The sequence below is a fragment of the Arvicanthis niloticus genome, chromosome 2 (genome assembly GCF_011762505.2).
Source record: "Arvicanthis niloticus isolate mArvNil1 chromosome 2, mArvNil1.pat.X, whole genome shotgun sequence".
NCBI lineage: Eukaryota > Metazoa > Chordata > Mammalia > Rodentia > Muridae > Arvicanthis > Arvicanthis niloticus.
In genome coordinates, this window is record NC_047659.1 from 128,112,925 (window position 1) to 128,131,381 (window position 18,457).

The 18,457-nt window shown below is 48.4% G+C and overlaps 1 protein-coding gene across 2 annotated transcripts in view; it reads left to right on the plus strand.

The window, feature by feature from the left end:
• The window catches only part of Ppp1r16b (protein phosphatase 1 regulatory subunit 16B), a 96,033-nt gene extending 78,057 nt beyond the window's left edge, over positions 1–17,976 (plus strand). Inside the window, exons 5-11 of one of the 2 annotated variants that reach the window (XM_034496472.2) lie at positions 1,608–1,711; positions 3,485–3,609; positions 6,505–6,630; positions 7,166–7,241; positions 8,318–8,447; positions 8,536–8,704; positions 13,183–17,976. In XM_034496472.2, coding sequence (XP_034352363.1) covers positions 1,608–1,711; positions 3,485–3,609; positions 6,505–6,630; positions 7,166–7,241; positions 8,318–8,447; positions 8,536–8,704; positions 13,183–13,692 — 1,240 coding nt within the window. In that variant the 3' untranslated portion in view covers positions 13,693–17,976. The remainder of the gene's footprint in view (positions 1–1,607; positions 1,712–3,484; positions 3,610–6,504; positions 6,631–7,165; positions 7,242–8,317; positions 8,448–8,535; positions 8,705–13,182) is intronic. The other variant, XM_076930156.1, reaches the window with a different exon arrangement.
• The last annotated feature ends 481 nt before the right edge of the window (positions 17,977–18,457 follow it).

Here is an 18,457-nt window from a genome sequence, read left to right on the forward strand (position 1 = left end):
GACAGACTGTGTATCCATTTGTCCACTGATGGATGCTGGTTGCTGCGACCCTTTGGCTGCGGTGCACAGTGGTGCCGTGAACAAGTCTCGGCTTCCCATTCATTTGGAAATATACCCAGATGTGGAATTGCTGGCCTCTGTGATAACCATTTTTAATTTTTAAAGGGATTTTCCTATTGTCTTCCCAGTTCCCCATTTTACACCCTGAACAACAGGTCCTGTGCCAGGCTCTGGGCACGTGGTCTAGGAAAGCAAGGCCAGTGGGTGGGGTCCTAGAGATAGCATCAGAGTTCAGGGATGAGGGTTGGAGAGCAGATTACTATTTGAACAGGTCTTGTCATAGCATCAGAGACCCATCAATGCCTCCCAGGAGGTCCCTGGGGTCAGGGGAAATGGCTGCTTCCTGTACTTTCCTGCTGATCTGTATTGGAACCACCTGAGGCATGAGTGTAAAATAGACGTTCCTGGGCCTCCTGGGATCTTTCAGGGTGGTGGAGAAAACCCACGGAGCTGCATATCGTGTTCACGGCTACCCAGGGATTTCTGCCATAGAGTGCAGCCACACCTGGGTACTGCTCTCATCTCCATGGCTGGGATAAATACTCTGTCAGAACACAACTTAGGGGAGAAAGGATCTATGCAGTGGCCTACAGTTCCAGGTTACAGTCCTTCCTTGTGGGAAATGAAGGCAGGAACTTAAAGTAGCTAGTCACAACGCTCAGGGACAGCGAGAAATGATCGCACAGATTGTTTAGCACTCTCAGTTCTCGACTCTTAACACAGGCCAGGGCCCAAAACCCAGGAATGATGCTGCTCACTCTTGGCTGAGTCTTTTAATGTCAATTAGAGTGATCAAGACAGTCACTCATAGACACACTCACAGGCTAACCTGATCATTGAGCCTCTCTTCTCAGGCAGATTCTAGGTCATGTTAGATTACCCATCATAAGTGCCATTACCCTGAAGGGGCAGCTCTTCCAAGGTGCCCCTGAGCTCTGTTCTGCCCATGTCTTGGTCAGCTCTTTGGGTAAGGGATTCAAAGAGGAGGTATAGGCAGTCTGGTGAAGGTTGGCATGGAACATGGAATAGTACATGGCATAGAACATGGCTGACCTGTGAGAGACCTGGATTTACATCTTGGCCCTATCATATAAGTTGTGTGGCCTGAGACACGTGGTTGAAGCATTCTGAGTCATTGTCTGCTCTTGAGTGAGGTGAGCCACACAGTAGCACCCCTTGGGGAGACTCATCACCATAATGTGTGCAAGGGACTTACATCTAGCCTGGTTTCAAGAGGTAGCGGGTGAGAGGTCCTGCTCCTGTTTATATCATTTCTATTAGTGTTACCAAAGAGGGCTTTGCTATCTGTCTGGAAGTACCTTTCTGCTGATGGAGCTCATCTGAGACCTTGGTCCTTTCCTGCTGGGACCCTGGGATTCGGAAACACTGCATTCCCAAGATATGTGGTGGGAAGGGAAGAACATCACTTAACAGGGATGCGTCTCGGTGGGGTCATGGCTGCTGGGGAGTATGGCAGGGCTGTGGATGAGAAGACAGGCCAACCCAGACACCCCTTCTCGTCTCTCACTCTGACCCTTTCTCTGCAGTGGGGCTGACTTACTTGCTGTCAACTCTGATGGAAACATGCCATATGACCTGTGCGAGGATGAGCCCACCCTGGATGTCATCGAGACCTGCATGGCATACCAAGGCAAGGGGGAGCAGTATGTTATAACCTGGGCATAGTTCGGTACTGCAGTAAGCGTGGTTCCAATGGATGGGAACAGCACAGTAGCTGGCGCTGTACCTGCCAGCCTCGTGCTCAGCTCCCAATAACTGGGACAGGTCCTTGTTATTATTGTCATCTGTATGGTTAAAAGACAGGGACATGAAAGGGCCTTGGAACACATGCCGTGCAGAGGGAGATATTGTTCTCCCTGTCACCCACACACGCGGGCGGCCTCAGCTGGCCTCGTCTCCTGTTTGTCAGCTGTGACAATCAATCCAGTCAACACTCACCATAAAGATGTGTCCCCATTTGGGAACATGGGGAGAAGTCAAGAACATTTGGGAGTGCTACTCAGTGCCAGGCACCAAGCTGGCTGCCAGGGGCCCAGATAAACAAGATGTGGGCTGTTCTTGGCTCACCGTGAGCTTTAGAGGGAAGTGCACGTAACAGTGATACCTGCCAGTCCCAGCTCCCTACGTGCATGCCTGCGAAGTGCCATCTTGTACAAAAGATCTTAAATCCAGACCTGCAGCTGTGGCCCGAGGTCCTGCCCGGTCCTCCTCTCACCATTCTCCCCAGATCTTCGTGGTCACTATCGACTTGTCTTCCTTACCCCCTGGCACCTGCGTTCGCCCATTAATGTCCTGTAGAAAGTTTTAAAATAGCGTTTGTGCCGACCTAGGGAAGCTGTGGACTCCGCAATGAAGTTATAAGGCCATAGGAGTCTAAAGGAAGTCGATGGGTCCTCTTTCAACGTAGCTACCAAAATATTTTAAAATGTGCTACATAGAAACCATTGGCTCTTTAAAGGGTTGGATGATGTGGGATGAAATTACCCTGAGTTTCTCCTGGCCATAGGCTCATGGGCACTGCTAATTGTTCTGATGATAAGAAATGCTAATTTATGTAAAGGTTAGTCAAAATCGGCATGTCACTTATTTTAATCCCTTCGAATTTACAGATTGCCCCCCAAATTCTACCCAAGGGAACTTGATCCCCTGGTTTATTTTTGTTGTTGTTTTTAATGGGCCATTGTGTTCTCTCCTTAAGGCAGTAGCCACCAGTAACAGGCACACTTTGGTTACCCAGCCTCTCTGGGGCTGGAATGGCTCATGCTCATTATCCTGGCATGTATCAGGCAGAGGCAGGAGAATTGTTACGAGTCAGAGGCCAGCCTGGGCTACAGAGTGAGACCCTGTCTCAGAAAACAAAAAGCAAAAGTCTTGCTGGGTCCTTCTAGCTCTTCTCCAAGTCTCTATTTGAAATTGGTGTCTTCACTGATTTTCTCATTCTTACAAAAAGAATGTATTATGTATTATGTATTCACAATGTGCTGAAAACACATTGTGTGTATGAGAGAAAGGAAAGCAACAGACCCTTGTCAAAAAGGGTGGCCAGTGGGCACTGGCTGGGGAGGTGACAGAGGTCAGCACCTAAAGAATGTGGCAAAGCAGCGACTGGGACAACTGGAGGTGAGCAGGCAGGTGCTCCAACTTAGCAGGTAGAACAGTGGGTATGAAGTGAGTGATGTTAATAAGAAGCCTACTAGGTGTCAGGCAGGAATGGGCCTTGCCCTGTGAGATAACCCATGGTGTTTGTGTTCAGCAGACCTGGGGACAAAGATCTTGGGCATATTTGTGCACTGGGCGACTGGCAGACTCTGGGGAGCAGGAGCTGTGTCCTCCCTGTGTGCTCTTTCCTCTCTGCTTGGGACCCAGACGTGACACTGTTGAATCACCTGTCACCTCCTTGCAGGCATCACGCAGGAGAAAATCAATGAGATGCGTGCAGCTCCTGAGCAGAAGATGATTTCAGACATCCACTGCATGATAGCAGCAGGCCAGGATCTCGACTGGATAGATGGCCAGGGTGCCACTCTGGTGAGGGGACCAGACAGGCGGTGTGGGTTGGGGACAAGAACCAGAACCAAGACCAGCTAGGGCTGAATTGGATCTGGTTCCTGGTAAGGTGAAATCCTATACACTTGAGACCTTGGGCCTCCTCCAGACCCCCTGTTGCTTCTGGAATATAGAAGATTAAGGCTCAAGGTCCAGCCTTCTCACCTGGGGCTGTGTGTCAGGAGCTCTGTGGCTTGGCTCTGATGTCTCCTTCTCTGGCTTGTTCTGTCTTATCCTGTGTCTAGCTTGTTCTGTCTCTCTGCAACCTGTCTCTGTTCAACCTTCCTCTCTGCATTGCTCTCTTAAGTAGTCTTTCTTTCCTCTCTGTTCTTGTGAGAACTGGGCATATCCTATTCTGTCAAATCTTTCTCTGATTCATCACTTTGTCTGCCACTCAATTAGGCATCACCTTCAAACATGGGTGCTTATTTCCACAAACTTACTTTACCTTCATTGTTTGGGATTAAATGTATATACTAAGGGCTGAGCCACACTATGACTCGAAACAGGGTTTTGCAGAAAACAACACAATCTCAGGGTTCACAGTGTGATTCAACTGTCTTACAACACTGGAGGTAATAGTGTCTTCCTCACAGGACAGCTGAGAGGACTGAGTGACATTCAGCAGGTGTTGAGCACAATCTGAAAACTCGGTATATACTGATAACAGTTTCCCTCATATCTCTGTTTCTGTGTCTGTATCTCTTCATGTTCCTTAGGCAAATGCTATGCTTCTGGACTGTATCTCCAGCCTTATTGTTCATTTTCGAGATAGGATCTTGCAGCCCAATCCTGACACTGAGTCCATGATCCTTTTGTCTCTGCCTTCCAAGTGATGGGACTCCAGGCCCCAGCAACCCTCCTCCTCGTCAGCAATATCCCTAGATGAATCATACTTTTTATTTCCTGGCTAAGTACCTGCTGTGACCCTGTGCTCTAAGGTATCTGGCTGGCCAGCAGGTTCTATTCTCCACAACAGGCAAGCATCAGACATATAAATTAGACATCGTACCATAGATTTATTCTTAAAATTAAAAAAGGAAAGCCAGCCCTTATCAGGACCTCAGAGCAACCTCCTCATGGAGGAAACATGTGGCCAGCAGGGCCACATCTTATTCTGAGCTATGACTTAGATGTCCCAGTGACTTTCATCACAGACCCCCAAATCCTTCCCATCCTCTGGATCATTCCCAGTCTTCAGCTGGCCTCTCCAGACTGTCACTTCTGTCCCTCTCTGTGGCTGAACAGTAGTTTCTCCCTGTCCCACCTCCTCCCTCCTACCCTCATTCTCAGGACATACCCTGTGCCATGCTTGCCACCTAGTGCTAAGCACTTTCCTTTTTGAGGGATTGGACAAGTGGAACAACTGAGGTCCGCTGGGGGCAGCCATGGCAGGCAGCCTTGAGTGGTGCTGAATAGAAGAGTTAAGGCCTTAGCCTCAGTGGTGGCTCATACCCATAATCCCAGTCCTTGTACAAGCTGAGGCAAAACTGTTGCAAGATAAAAACTATGTCGGGCTACAGAATAAGACCTTTTCTCATTAACTAACTAACTAACTGAATGAATAAATGAATGAATGAATGAATGAATGAACGAACTAGTTGGGACCTCAGCATAGGCAGTGTGAGTCTTCCCTCTACAGGTATCAGTGACCTATTGCTGCATGACAATTGGTCCTATAGGGTAGATTCTTTATAATAACATGTAGCAGTAAATATTTAAAGTCCACTCTAAGCTCCTGGCGGGTGCATGCGCAGCTCTGCACACGCCCTAGAGCTCTGGGTTCACAAATGAAAGATATGCACTTGCAACCTTTATATTTAATATGCTCTAACTAGCTCAATGGCTGAGCACTTCCAACCCTCCCCGCGACGAGCACACACTCCCAGTATTCCTGAGTTAACACTTTCTAAATCTATATTTTATCTCTGCTGCCCTGTTTCCTTCTGGGCAGCCCTCCCATGGGGCCACTTTCCCTTTGCACCTACATTTCAGCCATTTTACCCTCTTGACTCTTCATGGAGTGGTCCATCCTACACCCCTCTCACAGCCGACTCTTTTCTTCTCCCTCTCCTGCGTTTCTGGCCCAGGAATCTGAAAAGTTCCGCCTCTGTCCCCTGCCCAGCCATTGGCTGCTGGCTCTTTATTGACCAGTCAAAAAAACCAATTGTTGGCAGGGACCTGCACAAATCAAATCCCCAACATAAACACAACATTTCCGTGCCACAGGGAATTAAAACTGCTTAGCTGCGTGCCTCTGACCTGGCATTTCCCATGAGGTTGACCAGGGCTGAAGTCACATTTGAAGTTGGTCTCCTTCATGATGGTTCCCTTGCACAACTGATGTTAGTGTTGGCAGCTGGCAGACGCCTCAGTTTCTTTCCTCCTTACAGTTTCTCCTCAGAGCTACCTGAGGTGACTGTCTCCTCCCAGATGAATCCAAGAGAGCATAAGGTAGGAGCAGCTATGCCTTTCATGCCCCAGCCTCAGAAATCATATACTGTCACCACTTTGTAATATCATCTTGGTTAGAAGTGAGTCACTCAATCTGGTGTGTGTTCAAAGGCAGATCAACCAGATCCCACATATAAAAGAAAGATATGTCAAAGAATAGGTAGGTACATTTTCAAATGACCATTTTAGACCCCTGAGATGCCTTCTTCAGGGCTAGGTCAAGAGCCCGTCTCTCCTCACCTTTCTACTTCTTTATTTCACACTTAGCAATCCCCTGCAACCTTCCTGGCTGGTGTTGCTACCTCATTCTGTCCCATTCTTTGGTCCCAAGGATGCTCTGAGGCTTGGGGTGAGAAAGGACACTCTGCCTCTGAATGTGTAGCCAGACCTCTTAGGAACACTGACTCCTTTCCTCTCTTCCAGCTACACATAGCTGGAGCCAATGGATACCTGCGGGCCGCCGAGCTCCTCCTGGACCACGGAGTGCGTGTGGACGTGAAGGATTGGGATGGCTGGGAGCCTCTGCATGCAGCAGCCTTCTGGGGACAGGTACTTCCCACCCACTGTATAGTAGTCAGGCACAAGATTGAGTCCTTTGGGCTGGTAGTTGGTGAAAGAGAACTAGGACCCACTAAGCCAATGGCTACAATGAATATGTGGGAGATGAGGAGGCTTGGTGTGGGTTGCAGACACATTGGCCAATTGCATCCTAACTGGATGAGAATCAGATCTGTCCAGTAGAAAACCCCCTTGATTTCTGCTTTGCATGGTTTCTCTAGAGTGTTTCCCAGATGTGATTTCAGCCTATGTGACCATCCATACATACCCAACAGCTGTGGAATTAGGACTGACTCCTCCTGCTGCTTCTCCTCCTTGTATAACCCAGGCATACTGGGAAGAGGTGCCAGGGCCATCACTTCTGACAGGGCCCTCTCATGGCTCCAGGGTCCAGGGTCTTCCCTGGGAATCACCTTTCCTCCACCATTCTTTGGGTCACATTCTAAGAGGTCTTGGGTACTCTCTCCAGCTCTTAGGCTTCCTGATTCCTGGGTATGGGGAACATGAAATTCTTCCTGTGTTGTAGATGCCAATGGCAGAACTGTTGGTGTCCCATGGAGCTAGTCTCAGTGCCAGGACATCCATGGATGAGATGCCAATAGGTAAGACAGCCTAATACTTTGTACGCACATACTCACCAGTTTTTTTTTATTGTGAATAGACCATTGGTTGAACATGTGGCTGCATAGATAGGTAGGTAGGGCAGATAGATGGATGGATGGGTGGATGGATGGATGGATATATGGATGGATGCGTAGGTAGGTAGGTAGATAGGTAGGTAGGTAGGTAGATAGGTAGGTATATGGATGCATAGGGTAAACAGGAAATGTGATATGGGATATAATGATGGCTGGATGATGGATGTGTAGGTGGGTGGATACATAAGGCTGGGGATGAGCCTATGGACAGATGACCAGGTTAGCCAGTAGATGGACAGATGGATAGAGGGATCCAGTGGATTGACTGGTGAACCCCACCACTCAGTGGGGATTTCTCAGCACTACTTCATTTCCTGCTTGAGAAATCTGCATGTTTCTCTCAATGCTCAGATCAAGGAGACTTGCTGACTCTCCCTGAGACAATAAAGGCTTTGCGTCCTAGTTAGCTTCTCTGTTGCTGTGGTAAACACTGACCGAAAGCAACTTGGGAAGGAAAGAGTTTATTTGGCTTACACATCCTCGTCATAGTTTGTCACGGAGGAAACTCAAGGCAGGAGCTGATGCAGAGGCCATGGAGGAGTCTGCTTACCGGCTTGCTCCTATGGCTTGGTTCCCCCAGCTTTGTCATAGAACCCAGACCCAATTGTCCAAGGGTGGCATGGCCCACAACAGGCTGGCCCCTCCCAGATCAATCATTAATCAAGAAAATGCCCCCATAGACTTGCTCAAAGGGCACTCTGATAGGGACAGTCCCTCAATTGAGATTCCTTCTTCCCAGATACGCCTGGGTTTGTATCAAGTTGACAAAACCTACCAGCTGAGCCCCTCAGTCTTAGCTGGGAACTTCAGGATTTGGGAGCCCAAGGCTCCCATTCTCACGTTCCTCAAAGAAAATAAGAAGTGGTTGCTTTTCTCTGTGCCTCAGAGGTTCTCAGAGCTTCTGGTGGGTTTGCATTGGTGGCCTCTTGGGTACAGAGCCCCTCCTCTGCCTTCTGCAACTGATTCTTGTACTCCCTCAGACCTGTGTGAGGAGGAGGAATTCAAGGTCCTGCTGTTGGAGCTTAAACACAAGCATGATGTGATCATGAAGTCCCAGCTGAGGCACAAGTCGTCCCTGAGCCGGAGGACATCCAGTGCAGGCAGCCGTGGGTGAGTGGTACAGGCAGCCAGTGGCCCCTGCACATGCCTGCCTGTGGCTCCTGGGCACAGCTTCCAGCACCTTCTCTGTCCTCCTCAGGAAGGTAGTGCGTCGAGCCAGCCTGTCAGACAGAACCAACCTATACCGGAAAGAGTATGAGGGAGAGGCCATCTTGTGGCAGCAGCGGAGTGCAGCCGAGGACCAGCGTACTTCCACCTACAATGGAGACATCAGGGAGACCAGGACAGACCAGGAGAACAAGGACCCGGTGAGGGACCTCCTGCCCAGTCTCAGTGTTGGCCATTGCCTTGGGAAGAGAACAGAGTCCAGATTGGTCCTACTTCCTCCTCCGGGAAGCACCAGAAAGAAAATAGCTGGGCAGTGCCCTTAAGCAGCTAGCTCATGTCTAATGGTGGTGGCTAATGTTAAGAATGTTAATGACCCTTGGGTACATTAGTTAGAACTGACATCTTTTCACCTGTGATGACCTCATAAGTGGCAGAGACAGAGAGACTTCTCTAGGCCAGGTTGTTCCTCAGTAGATCTGGTTTTGAGTTCTCCAAAAGAGAGGCTTGGCAGAATAGTTACCCTAGGAGCTAAGGGCTGGAACCTTCTTTTCCTGGGATGTAAGGTTTGAGAATGGTGTTTCTCAAGATGCCATCTGGTTGAGGGAGGTTTTATGAAAAGTGTAGGCGAGCTCTAGGACAGTCTCTGAGAAGCCTCTCCAACAGCAGCCAGGGGCCTGGGCTCTGGGCCTTGAGAAGTTGGTGTGACCTCCTTCAGCTGTGGTATCGGAGGTCAAGTTGGGGGCTTAAAATGGTAGACACTCATGGATCTAAAGTCTAGAAGTCTAAAACGAAGATTCTGACAGGGTTGGTTCCTTTTGGTGCTTCTGAATGGGAAGTCTGTGCCAACGCCCTCTTCCAGCTTCTGGTGGCTTGGATGTCCTTTTACCTCTAGCGTGGCTTTAATTTCTGTCTCCATCTTCACAAGTCTTCTTCTGTGTGTGTGTGTGTGTATATGTGTGTGTGTATGTGTATGTACATGTGTGTGTATGTGTGTATATGTGTGTGTGTATGTGTATGTATATGTGTGTGTATGTGTGTATATATGTGTGTGTGTACAAAGACCCAGACAAGGCTTGTAGAGAGATGTAAAGATGTGTGTATATGTGTGTATATGTGTGTGTATGTGTATATATATGTGTGTATATGTGTATGTATATGTGTGTGTGTATGTGTGTATATGTATGTATGTGTGTGTATGTGTGTATATGTGTGTGAGTGTGTGTGTGTATGTATATGTGTGTGTATGTATATGTGTGTGTATGTGTGTATATGTGTGTGTGTGTGTGTGTGTGTGTGTGTGTAGTGTATTACAGGTGTATGCATATACACACGAGTGCTCACGCCTGTGGAGGCCACGGGTCAGTGTCGGGTATACCCTTTAGTCACTCTCCACCATTTTTTTTGAGACTGGGTCTCTCACTGAACTTGATGTTCACGGATGAGCTAGACTGGCTGGCGAGTGAGCTCCAGAGGTCCCCCTGCCTCTGCCAGTCTGTGTTACAGTCGCAGGCACAAATGGCCACATGCAACTTTTTAGTAGATGCTGGAAGTCCATGAATGACCACACTCAGCTGTTTTTTGGTAGAAGCTTCGAGTCCAAACTCAGCTCTTAACTCTTAGGTGGGAGGCCTTTACCAACCAAGCTATCTTTCTGGCCTCTCTGTTTTCTTATAAGGGCTCCAGTCATCAGATCAGGGTCCATCCCAACCTAGTATAATCTCATAATTTTTTTGAGCCAGATAATTGTTCATTGCCTGCATATGAAGTGCTCTCCAGTGACATCCTTGTGCCGATTCTGTTTCTTAGTCTCTAACGTAACTACATAACTACAGCCAGCCACTTCACAGGGCTTCCCATCTGGATCAGTTTTGCACAGGCTTGCCCATCCCCTTAGTTTCTTCTTGTCATCAGCCTTAATTAGGTTGTTTCAGTGCTCAGCACAGGTACCTTCACATGCTTGCGTGTGTCAGCTCATCCCAGTCGATAGGGATGGATGGGGCACTTGCCCAAGGTTTTAGCAGCATCTTGAATCCCACAGGTTGGGCTATTGTGGTCCAGAGGAGTTTTCAACACCTCTAGTATTGGCATCTGTTATACCTCCAGCCAGGAACTTCTTCCCTGGCTGTGGTGATGGATTAGGGATTGGCTGAATCTTGAACTCACAAAGCATCTTCTTCCCTAAAAGCAACAGGGGGAAAGCCCTTATCCTAATTTAGTGACAGTTGCAAAGAAAATCACTCGACTCAGACATTGAGTATGTACTTTTTTTCTCTTTCACTAATAGACCTTGAGATTTGAAGCAGTTTTATGTTTATAGAAAAATCAGTGAAGTGCTTTGGGAGGTGTAAAGTGCTTGCCAGGCAAACATGAGGACATGAATGTGGATCCCAACACACACATTGGGAAAAAGGCTAATCAGGTGTGATGGCGCCATGGATCCTAGAAGTAAGAAGGTACAGGCAAGTGTATCTCTGTGAGTTCAAGTCCAGCCTGGTCTATAGAGTGAGTTACAAGATAGCCAGAGCTTCGTGGTGAGACTCTGGCTCAAAAAACGGAAAAAAAAAAGTCAAAGTCAATGATACACACATCTATAATCCTAGTGCCTGGAAGATGCAGACAGAAGCCCTGGGGCTTTCTGGTCAGTCAGTATAGCTGAACTGGTGAGCTTTGGGTTCAGGGAGAGACCTCTGGTTTCAACACACACACATACACACACACACACAGAGAGAGAGAGAGAGAGAGAGAGAGAGAGAGAGAGAGAGAGAGAGAGAGAGTGTCAGACAGACAGATCCAGACAGATCAACTTCTGGTCTCAATACACACACACACACAGACACACAGACACACAGACACACAGGAGGAGACAGACAGACAGACAGACCAACCTCTGGTCTCAATACATACATACACATATGCACATACACTTACACACACACACACACACACACACACACACACACACACACACACACACACACACACAATTAAATAGGTAGAAAATTGCCCTCAGGTTCTATTTCATAACCATTTGCATTTGTGTGCTGTGGCTGCTGAGCCAGGACTGATGGACACATCACAGCAGACTTCACCCTGTGTTGGACCATCTGTGCACACCACTGTATCACACAAAGGGCTTTCACTGTCCTGGACGATCCCCAATGTCCCATCTGAGCCCATTGGTGACAGCACAATGTAGTACACGAGTGGAAAATGGCAAGAAAATAGAATCTGATGGCAACTTTCTCTCTCTCTCTCTCTTCTCTCTCTCTCTCTCTCTCTCTCTCTCTGTGTGTGTGTGTTGTTAATAATCTTATGCTTCCAGAGTTTTCCTTTTTCAGAAGGTCGTGGAGTTGAAATTGTCTAATCTGTAGCCTTTTAAAGTGCCATTACCTGCAGTTGTTCAGTATTCAGGGGGGCTTGGTTTCAGGACCTAGCTTTCCTCAGACACTAAAACCCCTTCAGATGCTCAGATTTCTGTGCAAAATGGGGTAGTATCTGTGATAATCTTCACATCCTCCTATTGCTTTTAACAGCTGACTTCTAACACCTAGTGCCATATAAAGGCTGAGAAGGAAGAAAAAGTCTACTCACAGAAAGTTTTGTGTTTCTATGTGTATGAAATATTGTCTCTGTTGTCTGTCTAGTTCCCTTTCCCTCTCCTTCCATCCCCCGTGTGTGTGTGTGTGTGTGTGTGTGTGTGTGTGTGTGTGTGTTAAGACATGGCTTTGCTCTCTAACACAAGCCTTGATCCCATAATCCTCCTGCCTTAGCCTTCTAAGTCCTGGGATTACATGTCTGTGCCACCATGCCTGAGCTATCTCTACAACCCTTGAAACTGATTCTTATATGTTTAGGAAGCTATTCTCTTTCTTGTCATATGTGTTATCAATGATTTTCCAGGTTTTTAAAAAAAAAAAAAAAAAAACATGTGCCTCCTGACTTTGTTCATGGTGACTTTGCAATGGGTTCCATCTTTGCTGATACCAGCTGTTTCTGTGTTTTTGTTTATAATTTCTGGACATTAGCTCTCTTTGGAGCTCTTATTATCCAAGGACTATTGAAGTGTATAGGATCCCTAGGTGGGAGACTGTATTATGTGAAGCAGAGCTGTGCTGGGAATGGGGTTGGGGGGTGGGGAGATACAATTGACTGGGGTGGGGGTGCAGGCTAACTAAACTAGCAAAACTACTTATACATACGTACGGAAGGGGAGTTTATTGGTTCACCTAACTGAAAAGGTCTGGGCCCAGCAGGAACTAAGAGTTCAGAATACACCATGAGGTCAGTCTCCCTGTGTGCAGCCTTCCTTGATGTCAGCTTCTCTTATGAGCAGAGAAAGCACCTTTGACCCTGTGCTTCCCCAGGGCACAGCTTACGACATCGTTACCAATTGCAGTTCTTTCAGAAACACCTTCCCAGTCGTTCTAGCTGAAGTTTCAAAGTCGAATTCCAAGGCGTTGGCAATAAAATACGCTCATTAGCCAAGCCCAGGGGGTGGGGTGAGCATTGGCCTGCCTTACCAGAACACAGAGCCTGATGCTCCAGCGCTACATAGAAGTAGAGAAACAGATAGAGATTGCGTACCAGCACTCAGGTCCCTCAGCAGAGGTGCAGGTAGCTGGTGGGTACAGACCCTCTAGCTGAACGGTGATACTGATGCTGTCCTCTGCTCCCCCAGAACCCCCGGCTGGAGAAGCCCGTGCTGCTGTCAGAATTCTCTACCAAGATCTCACGGGGAGAACTGGATGGGCCTGTGGAGAATGGCCTCCGGGCTCCTGTCAGCACCTACCAGTATGCGCTGGCCAATGGGGACATATGGAAGATGCACGAGATGCCTGACTACAGCATGGCCTATGGGAACCCCGGCGTGGCTGATGTCCCCCCACCCTGGAGTGGCTTCAAAGAGCAGAGCCCCCAAACGCTCCTGGAGCTGAAGAGGCAGAGGGCAGCAGCCAAGCTGCTCAATCACCCATTCTTAAGCACCCACCTGGGCAGCAGCGTGGCCAGGTCAGGGGAGAGCAGCAGCGAAGGCAAGGCCCCCTTGATTGGAGGCAGAACTTCCCCCTACAGCAGCAACGGGACCTCGGTGTATTATACAGTCACCAGCGGAGATCCCCCGCTCTTGAAGTTCAAGGCCCCCATGGAAGAGATGGAGGAGAAAGTTCACGGCTGCTGCCGGATCTCCTAGTGTCTGTGACCTGGAGGAGAGAGCTGCCTCAGAGAGAGGCCCCTGGAATACAAAGCCAGTCCAACAGCCCTGGCTGGGGAGGTGTCGGGGGCAGCTGGGGAGAGGTGGGATCTGCTTTCCAGAGGAATGCTGACCTTATCTCACACCCAGCTGCCCACTGCATCTCTACTCCCTTCTGTGCTGCTTTCTTGCCTCATTCAACGCCTGCATCTGAAGTGTAGTGGGCTGACTCACGCTGCAGTCTGATTTCAGGGAGGGTGGGCTTGGGATCTCACTTCTGTACTTGGTAAAGGCTTCTTAGGACCAGGAATATCAACCAACACTCTACACACACACACACACACACACACACACACACACACACACACACACACAGTCAATTTAGTGTGTGAGAATGCTACATCTGAGCTCTTGGGAAGCGGACGGGGCTGAGAACTTGTGGGTTATCCCCAGAAGAATGAGTTCAAGACAGTCTTGGCACCACTGCCAACTGGCTCCCACTGGGAAGAGGCCTGCTCAGCTGAGACCCACGGCTCTGAAGTCATACGAGTCTGGGTCTCTATCACACCTAGCAGAGACAGGAAGTCCTATGGGTTCAGGGAAGCCAGGAATCCTTATGGATCAGGTTAGTGGGTCCAGACCTGCTTCCCACAGCCTTCACGAGAACTGTTCTCATGTACATGTCACCAGGAAGGTGGAGGACTGTTCATGGGTCAAGCTGGAAAGCCAGGCCATCCTTGCTTAGAAGAAACCAAATCTTGTCTTGGTCTTCCATGGAAGCACAGGAGTTGGGTAGGGTGCCGCACATTGGTATTGGTGAAAAGCATTCTTCGAGACTGTAAGAGTCCAGGTGGGAGGTAACTGACTTTGCCTTCTCCCAAGATAGTGTCACAGTTGGGTTTTATTTTCTGGTATTTGAGAAATGGATTTCATCAGGAGCTTCTGGGAGGGGGAGGTGCTCCCAGGGAAAAGGTGAGCACATTACTGAGAACGCCGTGGTTACTGTTGATACGGCACAGCACCCTAGCTGGTCTCTGTGGTTTCCATGCTGTTTTGGTCCAGCCCATCTCAGCCTGCCCTTCTCAGCCTGAGCCATCACATTGAGCAGTCGAGGCTTAGTTGCACCTCCCACCTTACGGGGCTGAGTCTGCAGAGTGAATGCTCAGGCCACGCCCCTCCAAGCTCCCAAGCTTTGCCTTTTCCGTAATGCTGTGTAAGACATGTTCGCCAAGTGTCACTTGTCGGCTCTAGCCAGGAGGTCCCAAAGCTCTCAGTCTGCTTTTCCTGGAAGTAGTAATGGCCAAAGCTGCAAACTGAGGTGCCCATGGCCGCTAACCTGTGCTGCGTCAGGAGAGCGTGGCCTGCTTGGAGTTGGCTATCATCCCAGCTGTACAGCTTTGCTGTCCCTGTCTTTCTGCTGCTGGGGAAGGAAGGAAGCCCACACCACATCACCACCACACTTTCCCACAAACCCATTGAGATTGTGCTCCGTACCTTGAGTGCAACACACTGGCTCCACCAAAACCTTCTGGTGTAACTGGCAAGCTATGAGTTTGTTCCTTGCTCTGTGCTCTTTTTATTTGTCCTCAAACTACCTCCTTAGAGCCCCAAGAGGGTCCCTACATCATTCGGATGTATGGGACAGATACCCACTTCTTTATGGCTCCCCCAGTGCTACACCCTTAGAAATTCGGCTTGCCATTTGTTGGTCTCTGTCTCCACTGTGGCCTTGGGACTTCAGTAGACTAGAGATGAATCAGGACCTGACTAGAATGGGCAGATGCTTTATTAGAACCAGGAGTGCGGGCCAGAGAGCACCCTGGAGGCTGCTGGATACAGAAGGAGGTATATAATGCTAGGTCATTCCCGTCCCAACTCCAGGACAGATGGAATCTGGCATGGTGGGATAACATAATGAAGACAGTCTCTTGAATCCCTGGGACCTCAGCTAGGCTCTGCATCTCTAGGCTGAGAGGAGATGATCTAAACACACACCTGTGGCTTTAAACTCTTAGCTCTGACAGACACTGAAATGCCTCTGGAGATGACTTTAGCCACAAGGTGGGCAGTTGCCTAGGCAGCCAGCCACATACTCCTAGGAGTCAGCTGCCCAGGGTTTCTGAGCTCTTTGCTCAGGGGCCAGAGAATGAAGGCATTTATTGCCTTCTCTGAGCCATTCAGGCCATTTCTCCACACCCAGCACTTCTTCCTGCCTCCTGGGTCATTCTTCTCTACCTGAGGGGTGGGAAACTCAGCTGCCTCCTCCATGGGAACTAGCCCCAGACAGTGTGGATCCATGGGCTTTTGTTCACATTTTCCACCAGGGATAACTGTTCCCTGTTCAGCCTCCAAGTCCCCAGGGCACTTTGTGACTCTTTGGAATATTGAGTGCCAGGATGAGGAACAGTCTCTAGCACATGAGCCAGGGCCACCCACCCATTCACCCATGTGATCACCCATGTGAACTATTGAGGTACTGAGACACACTAGATGTGCTGTTAGTTTTGGCAGATAATGGACTAGCCAGCCAGTGAAGACTTTGATCTCTTGAGGACTGTGGGCATCCCCACAACTCATCTATTATTCTAATCAGAGTGCCTCCATTCTAGACCGGTGCCCCCAGTGCTCTGCAGCACCTACAGTTCTTAGAGTGTAATCTCTTTAGCTGGGACACAGTTTAATGGCAACACCTAGATAACATTTGCCATGAAGTGCAGAGGCTAGATCTCAGGTACCAGGTAGACACTATGCCCGTCTGTCGAGAGCCTTCATGGTAGCCTTCAGGCCAGCATCCATGAAGAACAAGATAACAGCAGTCTAAGGTCAGTGCCTGGAAGAACCAGAAAGCTGCAATTTGCTGTCAAATTCATCTCTAACATTTACAGGCCTCTCCTGCTTGTGTTTGCTCATGAATCATACAGTCTTCTCCCCTACACCACCAATGGGTGTTTGGAGGGAGAACAACTACTTCTCTTTAAATTAAACATTTCCATGTGTGTCAGTCTCTGTCCCTGGAAGATGTGGATCCAAGGGCTAGGGGGGAAGCCTAGCAAGGTTGACCAGATGGCTCACTCCTACTGAAAATATCTATTTCCAAACCAGGTGCCCTGCAGTTCCCTGTGAGCTGTGGTTCTTTGCACCCACCTTATGCTCCCCAAACTATTAGAAATTGGTAGCTATCACCAGATTGTGAATTTCTGGCCAGTAGCTCAGGGAATTGGAATGAATCCTAAACCCAGGTCTACTGAAGACTTTGGGGCTATAATTCTTTATCAAATATGCAGCATTAATGAAGCTTCTCTGAACTATGTGATTAACTTTTAGATGTTTGGAAAGCTTGCTAGAGTGTGGCCCTCAGCCAGGTGTAGTGGCACACACCTTTAATCCCAGCACAAAGGAGGCAGAGGTATGTGGTGTATCTCTGAGTTCCAGGCCAGCCTGGTCTACAGAGTGAGTTCCAGGACAGCCAGGGCTACACGGAGAAACCCTGTCTCAAAAAAACCAAATAAATAAATAAATAAATAAATAAATAAATAAATAAATAAGGCCTCTGGGTTGGGTTAACACAGTCTAGCTTTGTAACAGTGGGAGACTCTTGGTTCTGTGTTTGATACCCTCTGGTCCTGGGTGTTATCTCCTACCTGCTCTCCCAAAGCAGGATACCAGGATATTTTCTAGAGGGGCCATCCTTACGTGATGTCAGGACTGTCTGAACTCTTGCTATTTGTAGCCTGGTGATATCCCCTTCTTCCCCCAGGGCACAGAAAAGCCAAGGGTCATATGGCCAGGGCCCCGACAGCTCCACTGAAGTGACCTACCACTTTTCTAGAAAGCCCGAGACCTCTCCCTTGTTGACCAGAGGGCCTGCTTCTCAAGGGCACTTCAAATGCCACTGTGCGGGGCCTGGCTCTGCACACCCAGGAAAAGTCTGCAGACACCCAGCCCTCCGCAATAATTCACCAGACCAGAAGCCACTGATGTACAGAGAACACTTAAGAAAAAAATGTATTTTATGTGAAAAAAAGTTAAAACTCTGTATACTGTATCAGCAGCTTTGTGTAAAAATGGCAATCAAAAGAGTCTAATATATTTAAAACTTTTTTTAAAACAATATTCTCATGGATCTTTGATATTGTATTGAAGTAGCCCTGTGCCTCCAAGATGGAGTCTGACCATATCACCAAGGGGCCTGTGCCTCTGGAGTTACTTCCAGCTGCCAAGGCCTGTGATGGAATTCGCTGTTATGGATTTTTAATTAAGATTATTAAATTCCTTTTATTAACACCTGTTGGTCTAACTCTGGTTACTGCTGTGCCCTCATCTGCATGGGGCTGGCCTGAGTTCCACAAGAGTCGGTGCCACGGAGGCTCCCAGACATGGTTGCACCCAGAAGGCTCCTAGGAGGTCCCCAAGGCAGGGAGAGCTTTGGGGATACATAGGTAAAACTGAAGAGGTCTCTGGATGGGGAGACAGTGAAAACTTATGAATTCAAGGAAAGATAGGTGGTCAGTGTCAGGCTTTATTCTGTCAAATAGTCCCTTTGAAATCACGCGACATCCTACAGCAGCAGTTTGATTACAGTTTGATTGGTGACATATTTATATGTTACCAAGGTGCCCCCTTCCTCTCTGTGTTCTGCACTTGGAACACACTGGCTTGTCCTGGGCCTTCCCATGTTTTTCTCTGGACTTTTTTATTTAGCTTATAGTGGAAAGCAGTGCTCTATGTAATTCAATGGAACTAGGTAAAGCTCTAATTATCCTTG